Here is a 15920-nt window from a genome sequence, read left to right as displayed (position 1 = left end):
CCCTGATGAAGTTAAAAAATTTCCTAATTATTATTCAAACCCATTCCCAGTTTTGCATGTTTTCTAGGTTGTTGCAGTGAATTACATGTATTTTCAGTATAAAACAATAAAGTAAAAACTAATTAGTACCACCATAACCAGTCATTCAATGGATGTTGTTTTGATATGCAACAAAATATACCAGAGTCTGACTGACTACCGTGCTTTCGACTTTTGGGCTGATCAAAATTCCCTGATTTTACCTCATTTGAGGTATGTTTTATCAAATCCCCTGATTTTTCCCTGACTGGAAAAAAAAAACTTTCCATGATGGGCTGGGAACCCTGTAGATAAAATGGGGCTTGCACACCAAACAAAAGAATACCATCCTTTTTGGGATAGCCTGTTCACGAAAGAAAGTGCCTTTATATAGACAAGTAACAACATTGGCATCTTTCTTACAATCTAAAATGATCAGGTGTCCATTGAACTTTGATTTATGGTGCCACAGTGGACACAAGGACATATTCTTTTAGGAATGTTCTATTTAGCATGTGGCTATAAATCTTAAGGTCAGTTAATTATCAGTAGACAATGCATGATACATTGCATTCACATATTAGAATAGACAAGTGCTTCCTTTCACAAGGCATAAGAAGAAATGAAGAGAAAAACAAGGATCAACTTACCAGCACACTGAATTGGCTGGCAATCTGGTCTAATTTCAAGTGTGTAAAAATCATTCAATGGGTTTCCTTTTGCCAACTGGCTACAGAGGTACGTGGGCATGTAACAGGTGAAGTCCTCCAACGATACATTCACATTGAGATTGGTGAAGTTCAAGGTTTGGCCAGAATAGAAAGGAGCATCGGTGAGAGAGCCAAGATCAACTTTGGTTTCCACTGCAGGGTTGGTCCCATTTTCAGAGTCACTGAAGAAGACGGTCAGACTCCAGAGGTCAGCTCCGGTGATGTTGTCACGACCAGGTTCAGAGATGTAAGACACGGAGATATCAAAGGGTTGAGGATCCACTTGGTGCTCAACAACCCTCATGGGGGTGAAGGAAAAGCCGTTGCGCTCGATTCCAGCAGCTGTGATTACACATAACATAAATAATGATATAAAACATCATAAAAGCATTCCCCCAAATTCACTTGCTTTCCAGAGAATAAAGATCTGAATAGTTAAGACTTCCAAAACCAGTTCTTACTCACGTTGTGGCAACCCAAGCACATCTTTGCTAACTGGAGGATGGTTGGTCACCTGTAACCTTCTTGAATAAATTGTCTTCTACGACTTCCAGAAGACGCTACATACTTATTGTCATTTAGCTTGTAAAAAAAGATCTTAATTCCCTGATCTTGATAGGAATCCCACATTCTTCACAGGCCTCATTTCAAAATGACTTTTTGATAAATGGATGTTTGAAAAATAGCTGTGATTAGAGATTTTAAAAAGAATTGAATCTATTACCTGCAAAAATTACACTTTTAAAATTCCCTGACTTTTCTGGAATCCCTTATCCCATATGAGCCCTGTAATAACATATCAAATTTATTGAAATGAACCTCATGAAGTGGTACCCTTGCAAGAAGTATATGGGCTGAGTCAATACAATGGCCTGGTTTGACATTGGATAGAAACACCATAACCGAACTGTTTGATTATTCCAGTGGGAATCTTCACACTAAACATGCACTAAATGTTTTGTAACCAAAATGAGTAGGTGTGATGGGGCCTCAAATCTGAAATAAAAAACTTTGTACTTACTCTCACAAGTGACAGGGGCACAACCAATAAAATTCTCTGGGCCGGTTGAGTACTGAAGGGTTACCATTGGGGATGGGTTAACTCCTTCACGGATCCTAACACAAAGGTAGTTTACCTATGAGAAGCACAAAATAAGGTTAAAATAAGCTAGGAAATTTTCGAGAAAAAAAAAATTCAATCACAATCTTGCAGAACATCAGGTCCAATTATAATGTTTATTATTATCATTTACTAAGGGCCTTTCTGAGATCTTGGATACTAGATACATGGTTATGAGCTTTAAAAGTATAATCAAGGCTAGCATATAAATGATAGTAATGATAACATTGATGACTCTAAAAACAAGAAAGGTGGGTTCCAGCCCAAGCCTCCTTGTCAAGTTTGGTGCTGTGGTTTGTGAAAACATTGAATAAAGCTGGTGTAATTGAACTTTATATCCCTTGGTGGAAGTTCAAGACTACCAATGCAAAAATCCCCACTGCCGTAAATCTCTTCCGGAAGAAATAAGACTAGTACATTGCAATACTCTGGATCAATTCATTCAGTAATTTGAAGGTAAATACTTTTCACCTCAATCCGATTTGGGCATATTTAAATCTTTTATTCCTGATATTTTACTCACATCCATGCATAGCTGGCCTGATAAATCAACCATTACAGGCACCGTCAGCGAAGTGGCGGTGCCTGCGGGGACTGCAGTATCTATCCAGCTTCCAGTTGTCAATGATGCATCAAACTGCTTGACCACCCCGGTGCCATTCTCAAATGCGTTGGTGAAGACATCAAGCTGCCACAGCCCTGTACCGGACCCCTCAGCTCCACTGCCGTCAGTGGTTAGCGTGACCTCAAGATTAACTGCCTGGTTTGAGAAACCTTCCACAAGGACACCGCCATTGGGGATGGAGGTGATGTTGTTCACGGTATCTGTCACGATTATTCCTGTTCATTAAAAAAAAAAGCAATTGTGGTAATTAAGTGCTGAAGTTTGGACAAATCATAATTTGATAATGATGAGTAACAGTATAACACAGCTAATATACTCTACTGGTATACTGTAATACATGACATCATAATATTACCCCAGCTACAGCTGAGAGGCCATAGGCACAAGAGTAAATGAAGAAATCTTGCTGAGTGCCCATTCACCTCACCTGGGTTGACTGCAGCCCGATGTAGATAAATTTCTTTGTGAAAGAAAACATGTCATGGCTGAGACAGAAATCCACACCTCTCTGTTTTAATGTGTCTATGAATGATGCATCCAATTAAGGAAATTAAAAGAGACCCCCCCCCTTGTTTGAGGTAAGTATTATTGTCTCCCTTGCTTATTTACATAACAAGAGTGCTGCTGGGGCGAGCACATTATATGCCCGAATGTAATGCGGACAACATTGACCTTTGACCTTTTCACCTCAAAATCTATAGACTTCCTAGGATCCATGCTAGTATCATACACACCAAATTATATGAGCCCAGGTTAAGCTAAACTGAAGTTATTATGTTTACAAGGAAAAGTTAACGCACGGACGTCTAGGACGGGCATGTAAAAAATGTGCCATATCAATACACACATACATGCGTACAGATGGCTAGCATTAGTCAACACTCAACTACTCAAGAAAAGTACAAAGCTCCTGATTTTATAGCTCGACATGCTACCTGACCAAATGCAATCAAATTATGAAGTTGATCTGAATGGTAATGAAAGTTCTAATATTGGAATAATGTACAGATTGTATAGTGAGCTTTGTAGACACAAATCAGCTAAGTCCTGTTGATAAGCTTTATCATGCTGTATCCAGAGTGGGGTGCCGTGGTCTGATGGGCTGGACTAGAGACATGAAATCCAGGGTTCAAAACCTGGCCACAGCACTTGTTCATATGCTACATGGCTCCTTAACATCTTTTGTAATATTTCATTAAAGGGGGATCGAGCTGAACGACACGGTGAGTGGTTTCCCATTGATTGTGTGTTAAAAATAGCTAGTCATAGAATATAACTTGAGATAACTATTTGTAATACAGACGATATATTGGCATATGTGTGGAAAAACTATCATGTTTTTTAAAAGAAAAGTACCTGTTTTGCTACTTGGTAACATAATTATTTTGATATGAATGTATTGAGAAGTACATTAGCGGGTGCTAATATCCAAGTGGACCTATATTTTACAAAACTAAAGTGCTATCATGTTGCATTATTGGAAATGAACCTGGCCAGCTGTGAGAAGGTGAGGACTTGAGAGGGCGCTTTCAAGGCTACTCGTCCATACATGTATGCCTTTAAAGGTCAGCCCTAGACACAAATAACCAAGCCTGATAGATGCACAGATGTGAAAATCCAAAACACAAAACTTCTGTTTGAGTGAACCTTAATACTTACCTTTACAGTTGAGATTTACACAGGCTGTCGTGTTACCTTCCAGGGTGAATGTAGGTTCAGGGGACATCCCCATCATGATTTCTACACAGAGGTAGTTGTTTAGAGCACAGGGTTGGTTTGACATGTTAAAAGTTATATCAATCAGATCATCATCTGTAAAGTTAAAGCTGGCCCCTGCGGTGGTGATTGCAGTTTCTTCCTGAAAATTGGAAGCATAAAAAAAAATTGTTTTATATGAATGATTGATTGTACCGCAATCATACATTCAAATGATAATGATCATTGTTCCAGTGAGATGATTATCTATCTAAAAGGAATTATGTTACTGAGGATTTAGGCACAGTCATATGAAAAGGTCAAAGAGAGCATGATCAAGAGGAAAAGCATTCCTTTCATTCAACCAATATTATGACTTACACACCTGCTTTGTGGTTAATGGATACATTCAACTAACCCCATAAAATATTATCATATTTACAAAGTTTTGAAGAAAAAAAAAAGATTCTCCGCTTCCTGGGGAGCATTCCAAGCTCAAGGCAAAATTACCCCACCTGGTTTGATGTTAATGTTTCCAAGAAGTTGACCCCTCCATCCTTTGACATCCCATCAGAACTAGTGAATATCTCTAGGCTCCACAGATTTATTCCACTGATGGAGGCACTCGTAGCTGCAGCCTGCCCATCAATGACTAGTTCAGGATTAAGGATAGTTGGTGTGTTTTCAATTACAGTGATTGATGATGGATCTGCTATAGCCACGTTTGTTTCTTCGATTTCCACACCTGGAAACAAATAGAAGAATAAAATTGTTGGCGAAAGAAATAAGATTAACATCTTCACCAAATATGAATTAATCTCATGCTGAATTGTGCAAATAATTGTTTTCATTAAGAAATGAGAAGACAGATATTGTTATTATACAATGATTTTAAATGAATTCTGATGAGGGTTCCAACAGAAATTTGAAAACAGAATTCCATGACTTTTCCATGACTAAATTGCTGCTTTCCATGACTTCCCCCACATCCGGGAGGAAATGTAGAATTTGGGATGTCACAAAACTGGAAAAAATGGAAATCATGAACACCAATTACAATAGCAGAGTATGAGAGTTGCAAGACACGACAAACCGGAAAGCTGTGATAGCCAAGAGGTAAATGCAATACCACAACTTTTCTATGACTTTTCACAAATTTCCCAAAGTCCATGACTTTCCATGACCACAAATTTTTCCAGGATTTTCCAGGATTTACCATGACTGTGGGAACCCTGTAGATACATTACCCTTTTTGTGAATGAAGGATGAGGAATGTCTTGAGCATTTCATGAAAATATAGACTGAATTTCTTGTTTCATGTAGGAATTAAACCTGTCTTTATTTTGGAGATTACCATCTCATGACGTCTAATGAGCTATAAGGTGTTACAAGAAACTAGCAAAAAAAAGTATATAAATCATTTTAGGGTTAAACCTATTTCAATGATATAGGTCTTGTTCTACTGCCAGATGGCATTGAGTATATTGAATATATGAATATTACTACTACAATGTAGATACTATGTAAGAATACAGATGTTCAAAAGATAACAGAATACAGACGGACAAAACAAAATATGTACTCTGATAATTTGGATGAATGTGTAGACAATTCCACAGTGGTTTGATGTCAATGACTTGATGGGCAAAAGATCTTGTGTGTGGGGGTACAAAAAAAAAAGAGTTATAGGGATGGTGGAAAGGCCATGTCATGGTGTGGATTCAGTGAAGGAGTTCTTGTTTTCTGGGAAACAGGATATGTATGGGTAGAGGATGCGAGGCAGCTGTGACAGCTGGTGTAAGGTGGTTTAGTTTTGTTGTTCAATGTATGGGGACTTATCCACTCATCCTCAACAACTCCACAAAATGGAGGACGGGGGATGAACTATATGTAGGTTGAATAGGGGAGGCCAAGGGCAATTGCTGCCAGCATGAGGAAATTAAAGGTCAAGTCCACCCCACAAAAATGCTGATTTGGATAAATAGAGAAAAATCAAACTAGCATAATGCTGAAAATTTCATCAAAATTGGATGTAAAATAAGAAAGTTATGACATTTTAAAGTTTTGCTTATTTTCCACAAAACAGTGATATGCACAACTCAAATGATGTCCCTCACTCACTATTTTTTTTTGTTTGAATGATACAATATTTCATTTTTATAGATTTGAAAATAAGAACCAACTTGACTGAATCAAATAGTATTAAACAATACTAATTCCACGTGTTCAGGGAGGAATTAATTGTTGTTTTACTTGACAATGAGGAGAAAAATTGGATATTCCCTATTTTGTATAATAAAATACAAAAGAAATAGTGAGTGGACGACGTCATCAGTTTCCTCATTTGCATACCCACCAGGATGTGCATATAAATGTTTTGTGAAGTTAAGCAAAACTTTAAAATGTCATAACTTTCTTATCTTATATCTGATTTTGATGAAATTTTCAGTGTTATGCTTGTTGAATTTTTCTCTTTTTATTCAAATCAACTTTTTGTTGGGTTGGACTTGTCCTTTAAGATATCCTAACCCTTGGGGACCAAGCCGGAAGTAAAACTATGACTTACCGTGGCATTCCGTTATCTGAAGGCAAGCTGTTCTATCACTGCTGCTCACTTCAAAGGTAAACAAAGCATTTGTATGATTGTCGAGCTGAACACACAACCATTGCATGTTAGCACAGGTTGAATCAAGGTTGATAGTGACAGGGATACTGCTCAATTCTGTAGGAGTATCAGCCGAAGAGCCTACCCGGGCAGACGGCACATCTGTAAAATTGTAATTAATGAATGAATGCCACTCAGTGTAATAATCCTACTTGGTAAAATAACCACCGAAGCTCATTCCTCATGATCTTATCCATTATCATTAAAAAAAATTTAATCTAATAACCATTTGGTCAACACTGGCAACTGAGATCACTTTATTTTATTTTGAGCTAGAATATATATGAGCAGTCAATATTTATATAATAACCTTTAATATGAGGAATGGGTGGAATACAGAGAGATCTGCATAAGTTACATGTGATGTCTATAACCTGGTGAATTAATTAAACAAACAAAAGCCCCACAAAATATGCTACAATTTCATTTTCAATATAACTTATTCAACCATCAACAAAAAACAGCAAACAATATTGGTTTATACTGAAAGTATACAACATAATGTTTAAGACACTCAAACAAATAAAAAAAAACAATGCTGTTCGTATACACAGCCCTAATACAGTAGGAGTCTTTAAAAATACCATTACAATATCTGCAGAGGTTTAGAAAGAAAGGAAGATTACCTATGCTAGCCCATTGTCCAGTAGTAGCACTGCTTTGTAGTTCCATCGGATTGCCATTCTGGTTAGGACTAAAGAAAAATGAAGCGGTCCAAAGAGGACCTGTAATGGTATCAATGGCACCACCGCCATCGCTTCTGGCAATCACGTTTAGATCAACATCGAACGTAACGCCTTGAGCACGCTCTGTGACCACTGGCATATTATTCAGTACGACACTGTCAGCAACAAGATTGATTCCTGTGGAGTTCAAAGATAACATACAGTTTTAAAAAAAGACCAATGACCAGGAAAACAAGTGGAACGCCTCTGGCAGTCTCGCCTGCATTACGCGATTCGATATATCAGCAGTGCTGACTTTGAAAACTGCTATTAAATAATTATTCACAAAAGAAAACACTCATATGATAATAAAATACTATGTCCATTGACCCAACATGACGTTTGACCATGATCATGTGACCTAAGACGTACAAAACAATCATTCATACTTGATTACCCTTATGTCTATGTTTCATGAAGTACAATGTGTAGATCCATAAACTTTCTAAGTTATGATGCCAATTCAACAAATACCCCCAACACAGCCAAAGTTCATTGACTCTAAATGAGTTTGATTTGGGTCATGTGACCTGAAACAAGCACAATATATTTAGGGATACATGGTTACTCTCATGTCCAAATTTCATGAACTAGATCTATAAACGTTTAAAGTTATGATGACACAATTCCACAAATACCCCCAACATTATCAAAGTTCGTTGACCCTAAATGACCTTTGACCTTGGTCATGTGAGCTGGTACTCAGAACAGATGCTCAGTAATACTTGATTAATCTTATGTCCTAATTTCATAAACTAGGTCCATATACTTTTTTCACATTTCAAAAACTTAACCTTGGTTAAGATTTCAATGTTGACGGCTCCGCTACCATCGCCGCCGGAAAAGCGGTGCCTATAGTCTCACTCTGCTATGCAGGCGAGACAAAAATGACCAATTCAGACTAATAACAGAAATAACTAATTTTGTCATGTTGGAGAATGAAAGCAATTTAGACTTTCAAAATCCATTGTCCTACATGGGATGACTGGAGGATGTGATTAAATTCCTTTTGCTAGCTTGCAGTTTCAAACTTTGAATTTTCTTATAAATGAACAATCAATGCTCTTTTTATCCCTTCATATAATGTCAAAGGGTTTCTTTTAAAGATTTCATCAATCCTGAACTATACTGTTTTTCAAACACAGCCCTATCCTCACAGTCTTTTCCAAAATGAAAACTATTTCACTCTTTCAAATAAATCTAATTGTTCCAATTTCATCAAATTTCATACATGAAAATAATTTTTAAAAAAATGAGATTCACTAACCTGTCCCCCATGTATCCCAGCTAATTCTACTTTTTTTAAAGACAAATGGCACAGTGGAGTCGTTAGCCAAACAAATTGAGGGGGCCAGACATGGTCTACATGTATGGGGCAAATTCCTAAAAAGCTGCGAGCGAACAAGCAAACATTTTGACCTTTTTAATGCAAACATCTAATTTGGTGATAGAAATTGACATACTCTTCAGAATATCATATCACATTTTCCCCTCCTATCTTTCATTTTCTTTATTCCCCCCCCCCTTATTTCTTGAACATGAAACTTTTGTGGGACCATGGCCCCCAGCGCCCCCTAATCTTTAGGTCAGTGACGAGGAGAATGGATCTTTTGCATAAACTGTAATTTATTGTCATACAAAATCACATGGTAGCACAAATCAATTTTAAGGTATGAGATTAATTCTTTGAACTCTGAGCTATTTCATTACATGTTACAGTAAAGTTCATTAATCTATACTTCAGACAGAGACTTCATATTGCTGTTTATTTGCTCTTTTAAGGCTAGCACAACCTCAATTCTGAAAAACAGTGAGAAGGATGATAACGATTTGAAATTTTTATAAAATACAAGAAGTACAATGAATGCTGTACTTAACTCAAAACCCATTTTATTTTCACCAGAATTTGCAAGGTTGCAGAGGTAGGTGTAAACATTAAAAAAATAGGGGTTCATGTGCTTTTTTTGGAGCATAAGTGTCTTTAAAAACACCAAAAACACACCAAAGGTGAGAAAAAATTCAAAACCACTCTCCAATCTATTCATTTCATTTCATTTATTGTGTTCGCTAAAACGGATAATTGAATACACTTATTTCCTGAAGTATAAAGAGAAATTCACAAGGTAATGAGTGCTATTCAAACTCGAGGTCATATTTGTCATACTTTGCAGCACTGCAGAGTGAAGTATTCTGAAGTTGTGGAGGCTTTTAAAAAGAGGGTTCATGGATTGGCTAATTGGCATGACAGAAGAGTACTTCAGGGCCTGTCTTACAAAGAGTTGCAATTGATCGGATCAATCGCAACTACATGTATGGAAAGCCGGCAAAGTCAACATATAAAATACATGTTTGTTAAAAAAATTCTAGATATGAATGTATATCCATAAATTCATTGATTTCTTGACAATTTGGTGTGATCTCCTTTGTTTACAAAGTACATTTTGCAAATTTCCTGTAGAAAAAATTATGACACTGATGGATTTCAATGGAGCTAGGATTGATTGGATCAATTGTAAGACAGGGCCCCGTTGCAGAAAGATTTGTGTTCAAACTCAAGCCAAAAAATCAATCGCAAGTCCCAAATGCACGCTGTTGATTGGTTGAAAATCAAGTTGCAAATGATTTTTAGAGTTGCGATCGATTGCAACTCTTTCTGCAACGGGCCCTACAGTTAGCATGCAAATATCTCCTGATCCCTGCAGCTAATTAATCACCTGTTCATTCATTTTGACGTCAATATGCATAGCATAAAATAGGAGCAGATATCATGATGCACTCAACAATAACTCTTGAACAGCCTTAAGTTGAACCAAAGTTCAGAATATGGCCATAGAAATTTTCCTAAAGGCTTACCTTTACAATTATAACGTAAACTAGCAGTAGTTTCGCCCGTGATAGCTTGAGACATAGATGAAGCACTGGTTAAATTTAAGCACATGTACGGAGCGCTTGAACATGCAAACCTTGACAGATCAACCTTCACCTGAGAAGAAATAGACCAAATCAATATGATTTGTTCATAAGAACAAACAATTGTAGCAACATAACAATAATAGTGCCTGCATGATAAATAAATTACAGATACCATGTATGGTACATTACATGTTTTTTTTTTTAACTAGAGTAATAAATATTAAAACACATAGATGGTCATTGCAGCCAGATTTCAGCTATTTTTGTTCATAAAAGTAGTTCTTTGTTTAAAGGCTTATCCTGCAAATCCTTTTAAAATGCACATTCTTTGTTCTTTGTGAAAGACTTTTTATGTATACAACCAAGCAAACTACATTGTAGCTTGAATGCAGCCATGATTTGAACAGAAGTTTTAAACCATGCTCCAAGGTTGTGAATATGAATAAAAGCAGCCCTAGACCACTTAAATAGTGTTGAATAAATTTTCTGTAAGGCACATGAGTGTCACCAGAAAATCTATACATTTTGCATTAATAAAAATTGAGATACTTAATTATATTGTGTATGTACATAGACATAAATCTAATGATTTTAGAATTTCAAGAAAAAAGTTTTTATGGTACAATAATTTGGATGTATTACATGTATTTCATTCATTCATTTATCTATTCATTTATTATTGTATTTATGTCCTATTTCATTTTTTATTCAATTTTTTTGCATTCATTTTTTCATATCTTGTTCATTTATTTATTTATTCATTTTATCAATTTATTCCTTCCTTTCTATATTAATTCATTAATATTGATTATCATGAGGGGGAGGGGGTATTCCTTCCATGAAGCTGTAAGCAACAAACCTTATTCCTGCATGAATGTATCGTGATTGATCAGGTACAAGACACTTACTTGAATCCCTTCAATTGTGACCAATTGTCCATCCACGTCTTGGTAGATTTGTTTCATTGAGGGAACAACAGTAATGGTCGGAAGACTGGTAGGCGTACTCGAACAGTCTTGCATGTCACTGAAGTAGACATCAAATGTCCAGTTACCCGACACACCGCCGCTGGTCGAAAGAGGATCAATGGTCAGGTCCAAGTAGAAGTCCTGGTTGCCGGTTACCAACTCCCGCAGAGGGTCACCTTGATCTGCGTTGTGGGTAAGTGTCAGTGTGTCGATCTCAAGCCCCACACACTCTATCTGCTCACAAACGATGTACGAGTTAACATCGAAATTAAGAGGTGATAGATCTTTTCTCTGAGAGTCGGGGTTCCTTTCAGCCAAGATGCAGAAGTAGACGAGAGAGCTACAGCTGACTGTGGATAGATCTAATATGACAAAGGTTGTTCCAACCCAACTCAGGGAGGCTCCAGGTGACAGGTCCTGATCGATGACATTATCTGTTGAGTATAAATACATGGGGGGGGGGGTTAAAATGGTCATTGCAATTCTGTTACCAATATACTGTATGTTTTGGACGTTGCATCCTTGTTTACTACTTAACGCTAGGTAAAGACTTGTATGTCTGTCATATCTCATGAACTGGTAAAGTTGATTTTGAATAATATGTGGTTTGAAACCAGGTTTATACACATTCGATCTATGCATAAAGTATGATTAATAGGGTGCAGATACATGTATTAAGAAAGGATCCAGTAATGAATGTATGAATGTCTGAACAAAAAGCCTGAAAATATCATACATAATAGATGCTTGGCCAACAGAAGGATGCAACTCAGTTTTTGAGATAATACCAAAAGAAATCATTATCACCTTCACATTTTGAAGAAAATCTAGCTTTAATTCAACTTTCACCTACCAATAAAGAAAAATACTCAAAATAATTGTTTTCCTTCTAGTTAATGGCCTTTGATTGTAATAAGCCCTGGTAGTTCATGTCAACTTGTTGTACAAGTACGGCTGGACAGAGTGTTAAGTCCAGATAACACTGAGAAAACTGAAGAATTTGGCAAGCAATAAATCATTGATTGAAGAGAAGTAATGTTGAACAATGTCACAAAGAACAAATAACCACAATCACCTGTTCCATCTGATGCATAGATAAGATACTGTGAGATTAACAACCAAATATACAACATAGGGGTTATTATTACTAAGTGACATGCAATTCCAATTCCTACCTGCTAAAGTAGTAGCTTCTGAGATGGGAGTGGAGGTGGTGCTGCTACCGGTATCATTAGTGTTAGAGGCATAACCTTTCACCCTCCACAGCTTGTGTCCTTGGACACCCCCCTTGCTAGGATCTGATTCAAAGCTACCACTGAAGGAGATCTCATGCATGCTCCGGAACTCTGCAAACTTGGAATTTGTAGACAAGGTTCCGCCAATGAACTCCACCCCTTCAAATTAATCATGAAAATAGTATAGGAAATATCAATTCAATAGAGTTATGTTTTTGAAAATATAGTGCAAATTACAGTTAAGTCTCTTATAGCTCTAAAAGGTAGTATGGGAAAGAAAGAGAGGGAGAAAGAAAAGGAAAAAAATATATTGAACCTGAATACATTATTAAACATAAGCTGAAAACATCATTATACATATTGAAATGGAATTTTGACAATTTGGAATTTGATAATGCATCATAAGAAAATTAAAATTCATCTTTGGAAAAGATGAATTTACAGAGAATTTACAGAGACTTAAACAGATCAAGAGAAGAACATTCTTTAGTATCATTGCGAAGTTGATGTCATAGTTGAGGGACTGAATATTGAAATGCTCTTTGTCCATATGAAATTTAGGGTGAAGAACATCTTTCTGTTACTTGAACGTAGTTGCCTAACGGGGTGATACTCATTGAGAAGCTGTTGTAAGTACAATGTGTGAAGGGGCCACTTTATGCTGACATTTAAAAGCAATTACAAGAAGTTTGAAAATCAATCTATATTTCACTGGTTACCAATTAAGTGTAGGAGAAACTGATTCTCGAGAGTGTGTTTTAGTGACAACCCTTGCAGCAGAATTCTGGATTCGCTGCAGTCTACTGATCTGTACGTCGGACAAACCAGACAATAGGCCATTACAATTATCAATATGGCTCATTACAAATGCAAGAACAAGTCTTGCTGTGGTGTCCTGATCAAGATAATGCCTACGCTTTCCAAACTTGTATAAACCATAGGAAGCAGAACAATACATCTTGTTCACATGACTAGATATATAATGAATACAAGTATCGAGGGTTGCAAAGCAGTACAGTAAGAATTAATGAAAAAAATATTACATTCTAAGGTAAAGTCTACCATAAATTCCATCTTTCACTGAAAATGTATTTATATTTATATATTTCCTTGGAAAAATGTGTAGATCTATACTATAGCTACATGTACATGAGAAGTATTCGTTTTTACTACTTCATTGCTGGTGTGTAGATTGAAATAGCCAAGCACACCACTCCTTTCAGGTCAGAAAAGTTCAGAGTAATTTTTTTATTTCACAAAGAAAAAAAATAACTCCTTAAAATCACCAATCATGTGAGATGATGACATACAAAGTGGAATTCCAAACTGATCACATGTCATGCACCCAGGGCTAGTTTAAGCAGGGGTTTAAGAGAAATCTTGCATGAGCCATACATGTATTTAATTACTTTCAAGCACATATTACAAAGCCTTTGAAGACATAACAGAAGGAAAGATGAAGTATCAAGTCATTTGTGAATTCATACAAAACATAGTGATTTTAAGAACTTCAGATTACTCAAAATCTGATGCATGACCACTACCAAGGAAGAATAAGGTCGTTCAATAAAAGAAGTTTTTTTGTGACACCTCACTATATGAGTGTGCAGATAAAGTGAATTTATGGGCATGCTAGTTGGGCAATCAGCAGCACATACATAATGCAAGTTGGACAGTTTGAGCTGTTGGTTCTTGGCTGATTACAGGTAGCTACCAAGCCGACACACTATTGTTCAAAGTGTACACCTTTCAAAATATCATCAGAGAACATTCACGTTTGGGAAGATGACACAAGGAACCTTGGTCCTCTTTGTCTTCTGTCACATTTTAAAAAAATCTCTCCTTTTACCCCAATTCCCTCACTTTTTACGTGATTCCCTTCAAACCCTGATAATCTTACCAGCGCATTCAACCTCTGCACATCCATACTGGGCAGACATTGGAATGAAACTCAATGAAAACTGCACTGTGCTGGAGCTGTTCCTTCGAGGATTCACACAGATAAAACGAGCCTCAGGACACCCATAGTCGGAGAGATCAATCATGACTCCCAACTGTAAAATATTAAATATATCATTGGTAAATTAGCAGGGTGCTATAAATGCAAAGGTTTAGCAATCAATTGCTAAATGACCAATCGAGATCAGTGTTGTATGCACACTATTCATAACACTGATCAAGGACCAATCAGAATGTGCAGTACTTCAAATCATGCATAAGCAGAAAGAGGAAAATCCACTTTAACTCCTGAGTCCATTTCCAAACCTACATAATGTACCATTCTCAAATTTAAGCATTAAGTCGTAATTAATCATTCAATTCTTCAGATTGGCAACATATTTAACAATACATGATCACTATATCCATGCCCATCTATGGATAGGCCCTGTCCAATAACAATTACAATCATATTCAATTTTCAATAAGTGAAAATAAATTAATAAAATAAAATAAGTGAATTATGATATAATTGCATGAAAATCAAGTTACAATATATCATTCTTTTAAATCAGACAGTTGCCAATTTGAAGATAGAAGACAATTCATCAAAATTCCAGAAAAGCTCCCCAATGGTCAAGATAAACAATATTAATGAACATACCTCTGGCCATACAGATGTTGCCATACTGTTGATACCATAGTTAGATACAGCAGTCAATGTGGTCATTCCATCAACCCTGGGATTTTTAGTGCCAAACTGGTTACCATTCCCAAACACATTGGGGTCCCACAGATATTCCCCTTTAACAATAAAAATAAAAACCACCAATCTGAGTGAATACCACTCAAATGAAACACTTTAACTAATGAATCTACTTTATAAATATGCAAGCAATTGTTTCAATTGTACATGGTTTTATGTAGAAGTACAACTACACTATACATGTATAATTAATTCAATTATCAATTTTTATCTTATCAGTTTCTTTGCACCTATTCACTGCCAGGTTTGTTGAAGAATTATTCATTAAAAATCATGGTACATGTAAGACTACCAAGATTTCTTCAAAGATGTGGCATTTCGTGACTTCTAGTACAGACCTCTACAAATAAGCAAAGGAAAATACATGATTAAAGTGACTTTTTTTTACTAAACTTACAAGAAATAGTCCATAGGATTCCAACTTTACTTGAATAATAATATAAACGTTTGGATTTTTGAAATAGTAAAGGAACTTACAAACATTTCAAGTAAATCTGGAATAATATTTTTCTGAAAATATGTGTACATGCATTGCTTATCAT

The 15920-nt window shown here is 36.3% G+C and overlaps 1 protein-coding gene across 1 annotated transcript in view; it reads right to left on the bottom strand.

The window, feature by feature from the left end:
* LOC129263629 (uncharacterized) overlaps nt 1–15920 on the bottom strand; it is a 76849-nt gene that overhangs the window by 56907 nt on the left and 4022 nt on the right. Inside the window, exons 5-16 of the mRNA XM_054901534.2 lie at nt 15277–15416; nt 14575–14728; nt 12615–12833; nt 11380–11873; nt 10412–10541; nt 7460–7696; nt 6735–6935; nt 4684–4913; nt 4133–4331; nt 2372–2688; nt 1750–1864; nt 669–1070 (exon numbers count right to left, since the gene is read on the bottom strand). Of these exons, the coding sequence (XP_054757509.2) occupies nt 669–1070; nt 1750–1864; nt 2372–2688; nt 4133–4331; nt 4684–4913; nt 6735–6935; nt 7460–7696; nt 10412–10541; nt 11380–11873; nt 12615–12833; nt 14575–14728; nt 15277–15416 (2838 nt within the window). The remainder of the gene's footprint in view (nt 1–668; nt 1071–1749; nt 1865–2371; nt 2689–4132; nt 4332–4683; nt 4914–6734; nt 6936–7459; nt 7697–10411; nt 10542–11379; nt 11874–12614; nt 12834–14574; nt 14729–15276; nt 15417–15920) is intronic.

The sequence above is a fragment of the Lytechinus pictus genome, chromosome 1 (genome assembly GCF_037042905.1).
Source record: "Lytechinus pictus isolate F3 Inbred chromosome 1, Lp3.0, whole genome shotgun sequence".
NCBI lineage: Eukaryota > Metazoa > Echinodermata > Echinoidea > Temnopleuroida > Toxopneustidae > Lytechinus > Lytechinus pictus.
Note: the sequence above shows the minus strand (reverse complement) of the source record. Positions and strands in the feature narration are given on the sequence as shown.